The 16998-nt window shown below is 47.2% G+C and overlaps 2 protein-coding genes across 2 annotated transcripts in view; both read right to left on the bottom strand.

Annotated features, from left to right (window-relative positions):
- The window catches only part of LOC108249672 (cytochrome P450 26B1), a 30404-nt gene extending 26983 nt beyond the window's left edge, over window positions 1-3421 (bottom strand). Inside the window, exon 1 of the mRNA XM_017439209.3 lies at window positions 2549-3421. Coding sequence (XP_017294698.1) covers window positions 2549-2752 — 204 coding nt within the window. The 5' untranslated portion in view covers window positions 2753-3421. The remainder of the gene's footprint in view (window positions 1-2548) is intronic.
- An 8396-nt stretch (window positions 3422-11817) lies between these two features.
- Window positions 11818-16998, bottom strand: part of exoc6b (exocyst complex component 6B) — a 108120-nt gene continuing 102939 nt past the window's right edge. Inside the window, exon 21 of the mRNA XM_037976724.1 lies at window positions 11818-13901. Within this exon, the coding sequence (XP_037832652.1) occupies window positions 13775-13901 (127 nt within the window). The 3' untranslated portion in view covers window positions 11818-13774. The remainder of the gene's footprint in view (window positions 13902-16998) is intronic.

Consider the following 16998-nt stretch of genomic DNA (forward strand, 5'->3'; position numbering starts at 1 on the left):
ATTCATACATTCATATAAACTAATTCATGTCATTTCAGTGAGTCATCATGGTTGTGCCCTGAGTCCTCTGTTGCTTCAGATGAGGCTGATCCCCATGGATTTACAAACACACACAAATACATGTCATAAACACATTCAAGTCACTTGTTTTAAATAAATGCTCCTATTTTAATTCAGTTTTGGTCTTCATTGTAACTGATGTGCAGGGGGAGAATGAGGGGTTCATATTTAAGGAATCTGTCCGTAAAGCTGCTGGTTGACGCACATAAACGCTCTGTGTGTGTCCTCGCTCAGTAGCTCTCCTCACTTGGCGCGGTCCGTTCGGAGAGCTCCGGCTCCTAATGAGAGCCGACAGATCCTTGGCAGCGCCGCCACAACACTGTTCCCAACTGCAGGTCGCTTTCACAGAAACGCGCCGCTGCGTGCGCGCGGAGGTCAGGACGTATATCCCGCACGCACACATTTAGACGCTAAAGTGTTTATGTTGGGGGTTCTGGACGAGGCGCCGCGGGACGCGAGCCCAGGGAGCGAGAGAACAAAGGAGGATGTGGAAAGGAACCCAGAGCCCTCGCCGTTACCTCGGGACATTTTCCTGCACGGCTGCCGACTTTTACTCGAATATAAACAAACACGCCGCGGTAATTCTTCACAGAAAGCACCGGCCCGGCGGAGAACCGAGCTCCTCTGGTTCTGAGTCGTGGAGCTCCGGGTTCGAGCGAGGAGACACGAAGGCAACAAACAACAAAACAAAAACAAAAACAGGACTGAGTTTAAACTGTTAAACTTTATATGTCAGAGCTGAACGCACAAAGTGTTTCTGCTGCCCCCCAGTGGCCAAAAACTGCAACAACAACAAAAAACAGCTTCAGTTCTTTTTGTTTACAAACTTTTTCTGTAAACTTTGTTGTTTTTTTTTTAAATCAATTCATAGAAATCGATGACACGTTCAGACGACGGGACGACATCTGGATTTAATCATTTTTATACTTTTCAAAAATATTTACGAATTCTTTCCTCGCATAAATTTATTATTGAGAACTTTTGAGATTAAAAATGTTTTTGCTACCTTTAGCTTTTAACTTCTCCCATGTTAGTTAACCCTTTATTGCTTTAAGCTAGCCTTTTGGTACTTTTAGCTTTTAGCTGCTCATTTGTTCTTGTAGCTTTTAACCAACCTTTTGCTATATTTAGTTGTAGCTGTTTTACTAATTTTAGCTCGCTGTTGAAGCTGAGCTAGCTGATTTCTACGGTTTAAGAGAGATGAAACCGGACTCTCTGGATTCAGTTTTTTTGAGGACAGGAGGACGGAAGCTTCAGGTTTGCTTCTGAAGGCTCTGAAGGTTCTGCGGACCAAGGTGAGGTTTTAGGAGAACCTCTTCAGGTTCCTCCGGACCTGCAGCTCAGACTCCTCAGGAGACACCAGGGAAGTTATTATTTTGGACACTTTCTGGTCTAAAAGGACAGTTTTGGGGACAGAAGCCGGGGACGGGGACGTCTGTCCTCGGGAGACTTGAAGAGACAGAAACTCCTCTTCCCTCCGAGCAGATGTGCTTTAAGGCTGAAACATCTGGACCAATTCTGATGATTCGCATGCCTCCTCTGAAGCTCTGCTGAGGGACGAATCTCCTCCAGAACCGGTACCAGAACCGGGCTTCAAGCTTCTCCAGACTTTTTGTTCTTCCTCAGAAGTTCAGACACTCAGACTGACACCCCCCTCCCCCCTCCCCACAAACTTGGCCGCGCTCCTCCACTTGCATTCCGGGATCGCGTCCCCCCTCCCCTCTGATGGATCCGCGAGGAGAGCCGCGGGTTCGAGCCCCGCGCGCGGCCAACAACGTGCCTCCTCCTCTGGTCTGGTCCGGGTCAACTTCTCCTCTTTGGCACCTTCTCCCCCCTCCCTCCTGCCTGAATCCTCCCGGAGGCGCGCGTCTTAAAGCGGGTTTTTACGCATCGAAATGTTTTTTTTTTAACTCTGAACTTTGAAATTTATCTTTAAAAGACACATTTATTTATGTTGATTTAAATTGATTTATATTTTAATTGATTAGGAAACATTTTAACCAATAAATGGTTCCTTTATTCCCAAATTGGAGCTAAATAAAAACCCCTCTGGGCGCTTTGAGATGACTTTCACCTCCTCACTCACATTCCTGTCATCAAACACAAAGTTCGGCTCGGTTCGGTCCGGAGCTCCTCACCTCAGACCGGATCGATCCGCTGACAGAGAGGAGGAGGAGGAGGAGGAGGAGGAGGAAGGGGCAGCAGAAACCGATCTGATCCCTGAAGGTGAGCTTTCACCTGAGCGGAGTAAAAACCAGGTGAAACTCCGCGCCCGTGCGCGCGTCAGGATGAGACTTTGCTTCTCCTCAGCTGATGTAATTAAAGTCGGACAACAGAGTCCCTGCAGGATAATCGGATTGTTTCTTTCAACTCGTCAATAACTCGATAAAAACCCGAAGAACAGAGAAAGTTTTACCTCGCCGCTGAAAAATTAGACAAACTCTCCCCCCTCACTCTCACCACCCTCCCCCTCCGAGCGCGCGCTTACCTGCAGCAGCCAGTGGCAGGTCTCGCCGATGAAGGGGAAGCCCATGGAGCCTCTGGGCATGGGCAGCTTGCAGCTCCGGTCGCGCGTGGCGGCCCACCGGAGCTGCCACAGCTGCTGGGACACGACGAGCAGCAGCGCCATGGACACCAGGCAGGCGGCCAGGGTGGCCAGAGCCGAGACCAGGTCGAAACTGTCGAACAGCATGGTGATGGGGGGTCCGGGGGGGTCTCTGAGGAACTGTTTTCTTGTTTTCTTCTCGTGCGTAAAAAGGCGCTTCTTTACGCGCTCCGGAGCGCAAAAACAGTTTCTTTCCCCCTCTGAGAATGAATGAACCGTGGGATAAATTTCACACTCAGACACTTTTATGTGAAAAGAATCACAATTCTGGCTCTACAGGTGAGATGTGAAATCTCACAGAATCTTCAAAACTCGCTTGGATTTAATGATTTGGAGACACACCTGACTGGGGACGGTCCTGATGCTGAAACGGTCATTTTCACTCTTTTTCTGTGTCTTACTGAGTTAAAAAAAGAAAAGTCTGGAACTGGATGTGACTCGTTTGTTTCGGGACACGTGGAAAAAGTGAAGCCGAGAAGTTTTTAAAACTTCTGGAAAAAAAAACCCTTTAAGGTGGGGGAGAAATGAAGGAAAACTCCTCCGAGAATGGCGTCTCTGTCAACTCCAAAAAAAAAAGGTGAAGATTCAGAAGCAGCAGCAGGATCCGCGGATGCAGGAGATGCTCCGTCCTCCTTCAGCTTCTCCTCCTGTCTGCCGTCTCCTCTCCTCTCTGCCTCGGAGCTCCTCTCTCTCTCTCTGCCCCGGCGCGTGAGCGTGTGTGCGGATCCGTGCGCAGGCGGTGTGTGTGCGTCCAGCCAGAGGCACCAATGAGTGTTTATATAGCGCGGAGGCGGCCAAGGGCTCCCGTGGCCCCCCTCCCCAACCCCTCCTCCTGCGCTCCACCTCTCTCGGCTTCTGGAGCACCCCCGGCCCGGCTCCTCTCAGGGGGAGGAGGGAGGAGGAGGAGGAGGAGGAGGGAGGAGGCTCGGAGCGTGCTGCAGCTGGCGCGGGTCCAGCGGCGCAGGCAGGTCTGAGTCCGTGCGGGACGTGAGGACCCATCTGAGTCCAAAAAAACCCAAACCCAGCAGGGGTTCTGGTGCCAGGACGTCCTGTTTTAGAAATAAAAATAATAAAAAGATCACTGAGAGAGAATCCTCCGGATCAGGACGGGATAAAACCAACAATCTGGTCTTAAAATGATCCAAAAACACACAACAGGTTCTGACGAGTCATTAAGTCAAATCTGGAGCCACAGATCTCAGCTCCTCCAGTGGTTGTTGGATGTTTTGGCCCACTCTTCTTTACACCGCACCACTCCAGCACCTGTTGTGGATCAGCCCAAACCATGAGCCCTCCGCCACCGTGCCCATGTGTTTGCAGCGGTGCATTCTGGGTACTTTATGACCTCGATCTGTTCCAAAAGTCTGGTGGTTCCTTCAGAGGAAACTCTACAAACGGTAGAGGTCAAAGGTTAAACTACATTTAATTGATTCATTTTTTTATGACCTTTAACCTTTTACTGCGACGAATCAGGAGAGCATTTTATGGGTTTTGATTTGTTGAGCAGACACCACACGTGCTGAAATAAAAGCCCTCAAATTAAAATCAAACCTCAGTTCTGACCTTTGACCTCTGAGGTTATTCGACGGTCAGGTCGTTCTGGCGTACAGCGGCGCCGAAGGTTCGTTTTTTTACGACATTTCCTTCTTTGGCTCCAGATTCAGACTTTAAACGCCATCTTTTCTTTTTTTGTTATTCGGTTCTTTAATCTCAGTTTTTTTGTCGCTCGTCGCCACCGCAGGTGGGCGATCATGTACTTGGTTTCGTGTTCGTCTGACGGTAACAGATCCCACCGGCGTCTGGATGGACGTAACGTCTACAACGGCCAACCACGTTCAAGATGGCCGCCACAGCTAATCAGCCTCTTCGGGCGTTGGGTCGGTTTTAGAGACTCGAGGCTAAAAACCGGAGGGATGGCAGCCGAGAGTCGTCTCCAACCTGCACTCTGAGGGCTCAGGACTGTTGGAGTCTGTTAGCAAAATATTTCGCCAATTACTGGACGCTGGACGAGCGAGTTCAGCTGGTTGACGTTTAGATCGATCTTCGGCTTTAATTCAGTCCGTTTTAGAGCGAAGGTTTGCTGCGGTGGTAGCTGAGAGTCGTCCACAGTGCTGACTCTGAGCGCTAACAGACGCTAACAAGCTAACAGACACTAACAGATGCTTACATGCTAACAGGCTAACAGATGCTAACAAGCTAACAGACGCTTACAGGCTTAAAGACGCTAATAGGCTAGAAGGCACTAACAGATGCTAACAGTCGCTTACAGGCTAACAGATGCTAACAGACACTAATAGGCTAACAGGCACTAACAGATGCTAACGGTCGCTTACAGGCTAACAGATCCTAACAGTCGCTTACAGGCTAAAAGACGCTAATAGGCTAGAAGGCACTAACAGATGCTAACAGTCGCTTACAGGCTAACAGTCGCTTACAGGCTAACAGATGCTAATAGGCTAACAGGCACTAACAGATGCTAACAGGCTAACAGATGCTAACAGGCTAACAGATGCTAACAGCTCCTTTGTTTAAAACTTCGCCACTAGAGGCGCCGTTTTCCTCCGAGGAACGTGGCTTTTTCCCGTTTCGAAGCCACTTCGGCTCCAGTTTTCCTGAAGTTTTCCGATAAATGCCACATTTTTCCCATCGTCCTTCTTCACTCATCGGCCCGTCCTCCTCACCCTTCATTTCCCTCAATCCTCCGCTGCGGCCCGGAACGAAAACGACGCCACCTCTTATTGGCTGGCGGTGGACTTTCTGACTGTGGGACACCGGGACAAAATGGAGGACATTAATTGTCTTCAAACTGATTGTAGGTCTACAGAGACGAGCCGAACTGAAGACAGAATCACTTCAGGATCATTTAGTTTCGCCTCCATCCCATAATAACCCCCGTTCATCTAATCAGTAACGTGTTCATCTGAGCATCAGGAGGCGAATAAAATCAGATTAATCTGTAAAAATAAAAGCTTTTTCCTCGTTTCTTTTCTTTATTTCATCCATTTCTTCTTTCTCTTTGCTGTAATTCTTCATCTCCTCCTCGTCCTCCTCCCGTGCTGCTCAGGCAGCAGCTCAACGCTGCCGCCTAGTGGAGGAGAACCACACAGCAGCCGCTCTGATGCAGAGGCTGGTGGGAGTTTGAATCTTTTGAAACGAGCGGTTCTGGTTCTGCTTTGCCTCAAAGCGGGTTTGAGGAGTTCTGGTGTCAGAAACCCGTCCAGACGGGTCAGACGGGTCAAAAAAACCCGGACCTGTCTGAGATAAAAAGATCAAACTCGAGTCTGAAGAGGAGACGAGTCTTCAGCGTTTTATCTTTAAAGGTCTGAATTTCCTCAGTTTTAGAACCGGCCCGTTCTGCCCTCAGCCGGCGCCGTGGACGACTCTCAGCTACCACCACACAGGAGTCTGTGTTTGTTCAGGATTAACTCCGACTTCATCCAGGGATCACCGGAGCGCCGCCATCGTGAGTTCCAAGGCGTGCGTCTGAAAAGAACAATCCTACAAAGCTTCATGGCAACGTCAAACGTTATACGAGGGGATTTCCTGGTGTTACGGCAGCCTGGAGAGAGTAAAACGGTCAGTTTCAGAGGAATTTTTTACACAAGTCAACAAACAATATTCGTAATGTTTTTTTGAGCTCGTTCTGCGGAATGGCTCACAGATTTATAACAAAATAAAACCAATTTATCTAAAATACTTTAAATCTTTACCTTCGAGGAAAGTCTCTGTGGGGAAATAAATAATTTAACTTCCTGCTTCGCTCCTCCATGACGATTTCCTCCTGATTCTCCGAACCGACGTCGCTCTGACTGTCATCCGCTGCAGGTAAGACACTGACTCCTCCCACAAACCTGATCGCCTCGAGTTGAAAACACGTCACATGAAGCCTGTCAGCAGCCGGAGGACATCTTGGGGATGACTCTCAGCTACTACCACGTCGCCATTTTTGTGTGGCGGCCTTCTTGAAACATCTGGACTCGTGGATGCTCGGCCAATGATCCCTTTCTGAGAGTTTCATCCAAATCCGTCCTGAGATATTTTGCTAACAGGCAAGCCAAGGCTTTAAGTGAAGTCGCTCTCGGAGCGCCAGGTTGCAGCAGAGTTCGCCTTGCCGCAGCGGCCATCTTGAATTGGCTCGAACTGGTCGTATTCGTCGATCCAGTTGTTGCTTGCCGAAAGTTTCCCTGAAACCCGTCGACTGGATATTTCGCTAACAGGCAGGGAGACGGACACAAACACTATCGCCAAACGCCCGCCGCGTGCGTTTGGTTTGTTGGCGGCTTATCTTTACATTCCTCGCCCGTGTCCGTTTAAGCTTTTAACACCTCGCACGCGCTCGCCTCGCCCGGAGGCGGCGTGAATGATGATGTGTTGGAGGTGGGGGGGCGGGGCATATTTTCAATTTCCTCTGACCCCGGATCGACCTTTCACAGCCGAAGTGTTTAGTTTGGGCTTTGGGGGGATTAACGGGGGGAGACGCAGGAAGCGAACACTCCGAGACGAGAGGAGACGGTGGTAAAGATCTACTGACTCCTCCCTTTTTGGCGCTTTAAACCCTGACGTCTAAAACTAAAACCGGAGGAGCCGTTTTAAGAACTGGAGTTTATATCATCTGAGGCTCCTGAAGGTCGCCGTCCACAAGGTGTGACGAGACTCTGACTCCGTGAGACAAGTCCTGGGGACGGGAGGGACGGGATGGGACAAAACTGGACAAACGGGAAGAGACGTGGCGGGCGGGACTCTAACAACATGTGACCCATGATGGCAGCTTGAGTTCGAGTCCACATAGCGATGAAAGAAAACCGACTCGAGTTCAAAGGTCACAGCCGAACGTATGTAGGAGGAGTATATATTTAAAACAAATATATAGATAAAAAAAAAAGGAAACCACCTGAGTGAACGCTGACTCAGCATTAACTCGATGGACGCTGACTCAGCTTTGACTCAGCTTTAACTCGATGGACGCCGACTCAGCTTTAACTGGAAAAATGCTGACTCAGCTTTAACTCGATGGACACTGACTCAGCTTTAACTGGATGGATGTTGACTCAGCTTTAACTCAATAAATGCTGACTCAGCTTTAACTCAATAAATGCCTCCCAGAGTACCCAGCTGTCAGAGATCGTTTGGTTTTTAAACCTGATTTCCTCCCATCAGGAGTTTGATTCGTTGTCGTGTCGCTCTGAGGCCTCGAGGACGACGAGTTCAGGAGTTTCTGTTCGTGTCGCTGGTTTTAAACGAGTCTCCTCCGGAGAGGAGCTGCGACCGCAGACCGGTGTCGAGCTGCTTCAGCTCCGAACGGGATCTCTGCCGGAGGTGTCAGATCTGCAGCTGATCGGTCCCAGTGTGTGTGTGTGTGTGTGTCCAATAACACACTCCTCTGCTCTGACACACACACTGGTTTTAATCAGGACTTTATAGTTAACACATGCGGCACCAGTTGGTCATGATGACAAACCGCCGTTAGCTAGAAAACACGGTTCATTAGGTCATGGTGTGTGTGTGTGTGTGTGATTACCGTAACATGAGTTCATCGGTGTTTTATGAGCGTTTGTATCAGACTTTAACCGGGTTTCGGTTGTATGCAGACAAATAAATGACTCAGCTCTGCGTGTTTTTCTTGTTTTTTGTGTTTTCCCGTATTTGGTAACTCACCCCCACCTCGCCCCCCCTCCCAGGCTGACGGTTATTTGCAGAATCTCACCATCACTGGTGGGAAAAGTTCAAACTCCGGATTAAAGCGTGGATTTAACGCTGACGTCGTGCCCACAACGATAAGCTGCTCTTTTTAAGATTTGACTCCCCCCCCCCGGCCATGAAAGTTGATTTGCAGCATAAACTCGTTTTTATTGTGAATATTTGTCTCTGGGGAGTTGTAGATCAAAACCCGCCTCTTTGAAGGAGTCGAAGGAGTCGGGGCGTGCTCTCTTCTTCTTCTCCTCTCGCTGCGATTTGAACGTCGAGTCGACGCAGAGCGGGTCTTCAGCTGGTGTTCGGTTTGGTTTCAGCTCGGAGTAAAGTTCAAATAAAAACAGAAAATCTCTTCTTCTGTGGAGTCCTGCTGTCGTCATGGATACAGGATGTGGTCTTCCCTGAAAGATGTCCCCTGGATGGGAGCAGATGTTCCAAAAACCTGATCGACGGAGCCTTTCCAGAGGCGTTAATGCACCCCCATACAATCAGAGAGGCAGGCTGACCTCAGAACAGTTCTCCTCTTTGGTCCAGAGGAGACACATCTGTTCACATCTGGCTTCTTCTCTGCCTGATAGAGCTTTAAGCAGCGTCTGTGGACGGCACGGTGAGCTGTGTTTACAGAACCAGAACCAGCCTTGACCTTTGACCTCAGAGGTTTCTGCAGACTCTTCTGATCTGTTGATGTTATGAGCTGCAGATGATGGAGATTCAGTCCGTTCAGGAACTTTATTCTGAAATTCTTCCTCTGGTTTTAGATTCAGAACCTCTAACGAGGTGCAGGCAGGTGGAGCAGAGAGGTCAGAGGTCACAGAGGTGCAGGACTGTCCAGGAGGACGAGGAGTGAAGAGGTGAAGAAGAGAGTCCAGGCAGGATGGAGGAAAGTTTCAGGAGTGATTTGTGACAGAAGCTGAGGTCCACAGCGGTGTTTGTGTTTCTTTAACCTTTGGCCCCCCCCAGGCTCATCAGTAACCGGGAGCGTGCGCGCCGTCTCATCCGTCTTCGTTACGCCGGCTGCAGTTCTCCTCACACAGACGGTGGTTCTACATGATAAACACACAACCTGCGGCCCGTTCCGGCAGAATCAGCTCCGTGGAAATATCCAGTTTTGGCGTAAACGTCCATCTTGTGATCCCAGCAGCTAAAACAGAAAATAATCTACCTTTAAATCAACGTGACAGGTACGTCTTCAGAAACGATCCTCCTTCTTCTCTGCTGGCTGCCGTAGCGCCTGGAAATCCCTTCGTGTAATGCCCGGCCTCGTCGTGAAGCTCTAAGATTCTCCTTTTTTAAATATAAGGCTTGAATTCCCGACGACGTCACCCCGGAGCGGTTTTCAAACTTGTTGCCAGGAGATAAAAAAACGCCAAATTTCAACAAAGTCCGGATCATTTTCAGGCTTCTGAGTCGGAGAATTTAAAAATAAAGCGACTGATTTAGCCACGCGGGTCAAACTGTGGTGCGATTCTTTATTCTCCTGCACGTTTTGTCACGTTTCGTCTAATTTAAATATTAGACAAAGATAAAAGCCAAACCTGCATGACCCAATAATCCTAATAACCGGTTGGATCGCCCTTTAATGTTTGTTTAAATGTGTTGGATGATCCGAAACGTTAAAGAAGGCGAGTATGAGAGCGTTTCAGGGAGGAAGAGTTTGGAGCCAAAATGTTGAGGAAAAAGTGAAATTACTGCCCTGAAATCTTGTAGCTGTTCAATCATTTTGAATAAATCTTTAAAAGTCTGAACTCAGTGACACTTTGGTCCGTAAATACTTGAACTGTTCCTGTAAAAATAACCCTGACTGAGCGAAGCATCATTTCCTTCAACCAGCTCAAAGCTCTGGGATGCGTCACAAAAACCTCCTTTTTTTTGTTTTCTATTTAAGTCGACAACTTCTGAACTTCCTCGTTTCGATTCCAGTCCGGCGGAATCGAACGGTCGGAGTGAAAGCCTCCTCCTCGTCTTCATCTCGTCTAACGGAGGAGCAGATCTGAAGATGAGTCGACCGGCCGTCACTTCAGAGCCTCTCAGAAGATGCTGACGGCGCCGATTTCTTTTCCTGGTTTCGCTTCCTGTTTGGCAACTTTTCTTTTTTTTTTTTAAATTGTCAGGATTTGAATCACATATATATTTATTTATTTTTTTATTTACGTGATCATGGTCCATGAGCAGCTGCAGCAGTTTCTGCCACCGTTTCTACAGTAAGAAGGATGATTCAGTTTCGTCTCCGCGGGGAGTGGACGACCGAGCGAAGGCAGCTCAGGGTCGGACCTCGGGGTGAAGAAGTTACAGAGAAACGGATCTCAGACCTCTCGGATCTCTGTTTCTAGGAACAGTCCCGCGTTTCTTTAAAACCGACAGATGGAAAAGGTTCGCCGAGTTGCGTTTGAATAAATCCCAAGATTTCGGGGAACAACGTCCTCGTTTACTGAAAACCAAATCCAGCAAACAGCTCCTCCCAGCTGTCAGCATGGTGGTGGAGGGCTGATGGTTTGAGTCAACCATGAACTCCTCTGTAGACCAAAGGGCTCTTGAGTCATACATGAGGACATCGGTCCAATGAACCCCCAAAAAACAGGACAATGTTTCCAAAAATCCTCAAAAATCCCTCTGAAGAAGTGTTGGACATTCAGTGTATGATGGTGCAAAAAGGGAAAAATGGCTTCCACTTCATGCAGACGATGACAAAATGTTCATATTTCAGTTTAACCTGGAAACACAAAGTCCACCCGTCCACTGTAACAACCACAGGGTCTCCAATCCTGGTCCTCAGGGCCTCCATCCTGCAGGTTCTCCTTGTTTCTCTGCTCCAACACACCTGATCTGAATCAATGATTGATTAACAGGCTTCTGCACAACATGAAGAGGTGATTTAACCATGAATCAGGTGTGTTGGAGCAGAGGAACAAGTAAAACCTGCAGGTTGGAGGCCCTGAGGACCAGGACTAGACACCCTTGGTTTAAAGTGATGATCTTGAGATCTAAAGTTGGTTGAATCAGATGTTTATAACAAATACTTGTTACTGAAAACACGTTTGACAAACAGTTTCAGTTCTCACAGAAGAAAACCTCCTTAAGTTCATCAACATGAGGTGATGAATGAATTTTAGAGTTAAAGACCAACCGGAGAAACTTTTTTTAACTTTTAAAGTTAAAACCTTTTGTACTTCAGCTGGACTCATATTTGGTCACTAAAAGAGGTTTTTTTTTTTTTGGTTAAATCCACAAATTGAACTAATTTCCGTGGACTCACCTTCTTTTTGGGTACAAACATTGGGGGCTCGTCCGGGATGCTCTGTTTCGAATTTTCTCCTCGGTTACAGGTAACATAATGGCGGAAACTCCAACAAACTTTGGTTTGACACCTAAAACCTTCAAAGAAAACAGCGACACGAGTCCGTCCGGGAAAAAAAAATAAAAAAATTAGCTTCACGTCAAAAGAAAGTCGCCGAACAAAACGCTGAACAGTTTGTCTTTTATTCAATCTGTTAGTATTTTCATCAATTAGTGGTTTAATACAACAGTGTGCAGTGCTTCTGTAGCGACATTTACAAACCAAAAAAAACAAAAATAAAAACAAAGTTGCAGCAATTTTTGCAGTGAAAGGACAACGGGCAACCAGAGAGACCAATACAGAACGATTCATTCCCGCTGAAAAATGAGTCCAGAAACAAGATGGAACGACTAAATCAGCCGACTGAGGGAACATTAATTCTTAAAGAGGATATTTATTTATCAGAACAGGAAGTTCAAACGGACTCTCAGAAAGGTCTGTAGTTTGATTTCCTCCCTTCAGCGCCCAGAGTCCAAACACCGCAGAGTTGCTGCTTCATTGGCAACAAAATAAAGTCCAGCAAAGGCACGTTCAACACCAGCCCTGTTCCCTTTCTAACCCCTAAAAAAACACGTACAATCTCGTAGAAATGCTCAGTACATCAAATCCCTTTATGCTGCTATTGCACCCAGAGAACGAAGAAGACCCACGTTAGTTTCAGAAATAATCTAGTGTGAAAGTAAATGTTGTGCTTTAATGAATTAAACGTGTTTGCGGACAGCTTGGCAATATGGAAGACACAGGACTGTGTGTGCTTGGCATTAGTGCGACGGTTTCTTCCCGATCAAACAACAGGCTATACGTTATAAAGCAGTTGCCAGGTTGGAGCGTTATCCCCCTCTTTAAGATCGATTAGTAGAAAATAATCAGGCAAACGTTTCTCCTCCTTCAGCTCCGACCGGCTGTAGAGCCGCGGCAACCCGTTCAAGTATTCGCAGATTGTTTAAAAAATATATTTTTCAGCTGAAGTGGGGTTCTACGAACAGATCCAGCTTCTGGAGGTCAATGTTTCAGGTTAAACTCTGTTGGGTCCATCAATGGTTACCAGTTTGTTTGCTTCTCATCTTAAAAAAATAAGAGTTTTAAAGACTGAATTACAAAAATATTACAGATGAGCCAATTAAACGTAGATATTATAACACAAATAGACTTTTTACTTCCTCTTCTAACAAAATATACAATCAGCAAAACAAGCTCACCTCCAGGCCTTTGGAAACCCAAAATGGAGTCCAGATCCTAAACTTCAGGAAGTGGTAAAGTCAGATCGGGCTGCGACTGCAGGACGTCTCGCCGCCTGAACTTAGCGGCGACTGTTTTCCCCTCTCAAGGCTCGGCTCAGTTCCTGTAAACCTCGGAACGTTAAGGCCGTATTTCCGCTCAAATCACCGATTCTGCAACAAAACAATCCGCAATTTCCTCGAAATTCTGAGTCCAGCAGAGGCAGCCGGGTGAGCTCTCCCTGCAGACGGAGCTTTCAACGACCTCGGTTCGGAGGATTTACCTTTACGTCGCTGCCAATGATGGTCTGAGCGCCGCTGCAGCTAAAAGCAGTGCTACAGCTAGCTGCTGCTTGCTCTAAATGTTTCGGATCAACCATTGGCTCGTCAAACTGAGGCCGTTCAAAGCGCCAACTACAGAACTCCTTCTCCAAACTGATGTATTTCATAAAACCCCACTTCAAGAAGTACAAACTGTCCCTTTAAGGAGAACTGCTGCCATTTTGTGTCAGCACCTCCGTGTTGCAGCAACATTCTGTTAACTTGTTATATTTGTTTCGTTTTCAGATCATCTCAGTGCTTTTCCAAGTAAAAACAAACAAAAAAAGATCAGATTTTACATTCATTCAAAGAGGAAGACGGTTAAAGTTGGGCCGCCGCCGCTGCCGCCGCCGCCGCCGCCGCCATGCAGGCGACCGGGAGGGTCACAGGAACCGACGACCCCGAGTCGAAGGGCGGGGCTGGTTTTCTATCTTTTCTTTTAATAACAGCAGGATTTAAGGGGGTGACGTAAGCAGGAACAGCTGGAAGGTTCGGGGTCGGGGGTTAAAACCCCGAGCCCGCCGCTGGACGACGCGGCGCGGCGCTCTAGACGTGATGCTGCGTGATGAGGCTGCGCAGCTGCTTGACGATGCTGTCGATCAGCTTCTGCTTGTCCCGGTCCGCCTTCTTGAACTGGGCGAAGACGTTGTTCTTCCTGCTCGTCTCCTTCATCCTGGAGGCAGAGACGGAAGCGGGGATTAGCGGTGGAGTCTGAAAGACGCACCGAGTTTAAGCCCCGCCCCCCTGCGTGGTTTGAGCCGTTCGATAACCGAAGATCTTCCCCCACCTTTTGTTAAAAAACTAAAGGGACTGTTTTAAGACGCTTTCAGCCTCAGTTTGTTATCAATCTTCAGCTGAGCTCAGAGAGCTGCTATGGCCGTTCACTGTAAACTGACATATTTAGGTGTTTGTGTAAATATGAATAAATAATAACATCCAGAGTCATTTAGACGGATGATCTGGGTCAGCTGGAGCTCCACCAGAACACCGTCCGAGTTGGAAGAAAGTTCTGAGGTTCACGTCCATCTTGAAACCCAAACGGGTCGGCTGGGTTCTGCTCGGCAGGAGAGGATCTGATGGAGAACTGAGGAGTTTTACATAGTCATACTTGGTCCTGGGGTCCTGGTCCTGGTCCCGGTCCCTGTCTATTTCTTGGTCTTGGTCCTTGTCTTGGTCTTGGTCCTGGTCTTGGTCCTGGTCTTGGTCCTGGTTCTGGTCTTGGTCCTGGTCTTGGTCCCGGTCCTAGTTTTGGTCCTGGTCTTGGTCTTGGTCCTGGTCTTGGTCCCTGTCCTGGTCTATTTCTTGGTCTTGGTCCTTGTTCTGGTCTTGGTCCCAGTCCAGGTCCAGGTCCTGGAATCGGTCCCAGTCCTGGTCCTGTTGATCACTCAGTCATTAAAGTCGGGTGTGTCGGAGCTGCAGGTTTTGGCTCCGCTGGTGTTCAGGTTTTCAAAATGGTTCTTAAATGAATCTGTTTTTAGGGCCTGGAGACGTTTTAAGACGCCAGAAACCCTCTCTGGTCTTGATTAACCCTTAACTCTCTGATCCAAACAGAATTAAACTCTAAATAAAGGTCTAAGTTTTAGTTCAACGTGCGAGGCTCATTATTTAGGAGTAATATGTGTTTCGTGAATAAAACGTTCAGTTCTGGGGTGTTTTTCCTTTTACCAACCGATCCACCGACAGGAAATCAGCACATTCAGCTGCTGAAGACACAGACGTCCTCTCAGACGGTCCTGTTGGACCTGACCACGTCCCGACTCAGTCTGGGTGAGTTCAAACTCTCACAGGCAGCAAAACCACAGATTATATTTTGTTTTTCATGCAGGTCATGTCATCGTGACTTTCACACTTCATGCTTCTAACTAGGAGAGTCCACACGCCCACATCTACAACAACAACAAGCTGGTTAGCAGTAGTTTCTGCACATGCCGGAATCAAACCCACACGGTCGATACTCACGGCTTAAATAACCTGCCAAAACACGACAGGAGACAATGAGGAAACCGTCAGGAAGTTCTCGCTCACGCAGCCGGAGATTATTTCCACTAAAGCAGGACGAGTTTCTGTTCAAAATCAAACATCTGGGTGTCTAAAATCCCGTCTTTTCTCTGATCTCCTCCCAGATACGACTGGAAATTTAAGGTGCGGCTCTGTGGAACCAACAGCATCTCATCCAGGGGTGGAAATTAAACATTTTTTTTGTATGTAAGTTGTAATGTTTTTCAGACACTTGCTGCTTTTAATGCATAGATCTATTTGTGCTACCTGCTTATATTTAACAGGTAGGATATTCTGATGAAGGAAGTGATTTTTGTGGTTTTCGTCGTGGATATAAATTGTTCCAATGCTATGCTAAGTATAACTCCTAAGCTTCCACTTCAGTATCCAATGATATTTAACATTAACATTAACCGCTATTTGGTTTGTAAACATGATGGTAGCAGTTTTTGACGGGTAGCACCGACCGTTAGACATCGCTGTTCAGCCGTGCTACAGTAGGAAAATCTGACGAGGATGCACAGATCGTCAGAACACCGAACGCCGAACGCACACTGACCGACGTCATGACGTCATTGATTTAGTTGTTTAACTTTCGGTTCTTCCCTCGACTACTCTTGAAAAACATTTTTGTTTTCTGCCACCCGCTTATCTCCCGAAATGTTCCGCCACATTGCTAATGCTACTTCTTCTTCTTCTTGATTTTTATTGGTGGTTGGTAAACAACTGAAGGAATCAATACCGCCACCAACTGGTAAAGAGTGTCTGATAAACTTTTCTCCTTCTTGCATTTAGCAGCAACTCGAGCACATTGCTGCCCCCTATATGTCAGGAGGACAAATAACATCTTTTCTGTTCAAATTGCCAACCCGCCACAGTGGCGTGTGCGTTGATCAAATTCACCCGCCACTTCAAATATTTACCCGCATTTGGCCGGTGGCGGGTGCTAATTTCCACCCCTGATCTCACCTCTGTGGAGAAACACTTCATGACCGGACTGACCTCAGATTAGCCGTTAGCTCGTCAGTCTGGTCAGGTGAGATATTAACTATTCACAATCGTTACACAGAACCCCGCTTTAAAAGATCCGAACTGTTGTAAGCACAAATAACTTCTAAATAAAGCTGTTTGGGTACAACTTTACAATAAAACTACTCTTGTGAAATATTAACAAATAGTTAACAATCCAGTAATTTAAGCTGTAAACCTCAGAGGAGCCTTCGATTTGATCATAAAACAGCTAAAATGCATTTTGATTATCGCCTTATTTATATAGTTTCACGTCTAATAAAGCGAACAACGACATATCGGAAAGCCGCTGACCAGCCGTTAGCATAGATGCTAACTCAACACTGTAAACGCCATAGAGAAGCTAACGGCGTTAGCGTCAAGTTCATCACAAACCGAAACGTTAAAGATGGCCGTGTTGTGATTCATCTGTTATTTACAGACAGGCGTCTTCCAGGGTTCAGCGAAATGAAGGCGAAGAAGTCGTGCTACGGCAACTCCGCTAGGACAAAAAGCGCCAGAAACTCCTCCAGTGGCAGATTAACCAAACTTAATCTAACCTAACTAATAATAACCAGTCATTGGATCCTAATAATTAGATAGGAAGGATGTTCCTAACATGAGCTTATAAAGTGTTTATAACCTGCTTATAAAGCATTAATAAGCCTTTATTGTAAAGTTGACCCCCTGATGAACAAACACCAACTTTAACCGACATCTCAGGTCGTGGAGCAAACCTCCCGGCAGCGACTCGGACCCGGGTT

This window comes from Kryptolebias marmoratus, linkage group LG7 (genome assembly GCF_001649575.2).
Source record: "Kryptolebias marmoratus isolate JLee-2015 linkage group LG7, ASM164957v2, whole genome shotgun sequence".
NCBI lineage: Eukaryota > Metazoa > Chordata > Actinopteri > Cyprinodontiformes > Rivulidae > Kryptolebias > Kryptolebias marmoratus.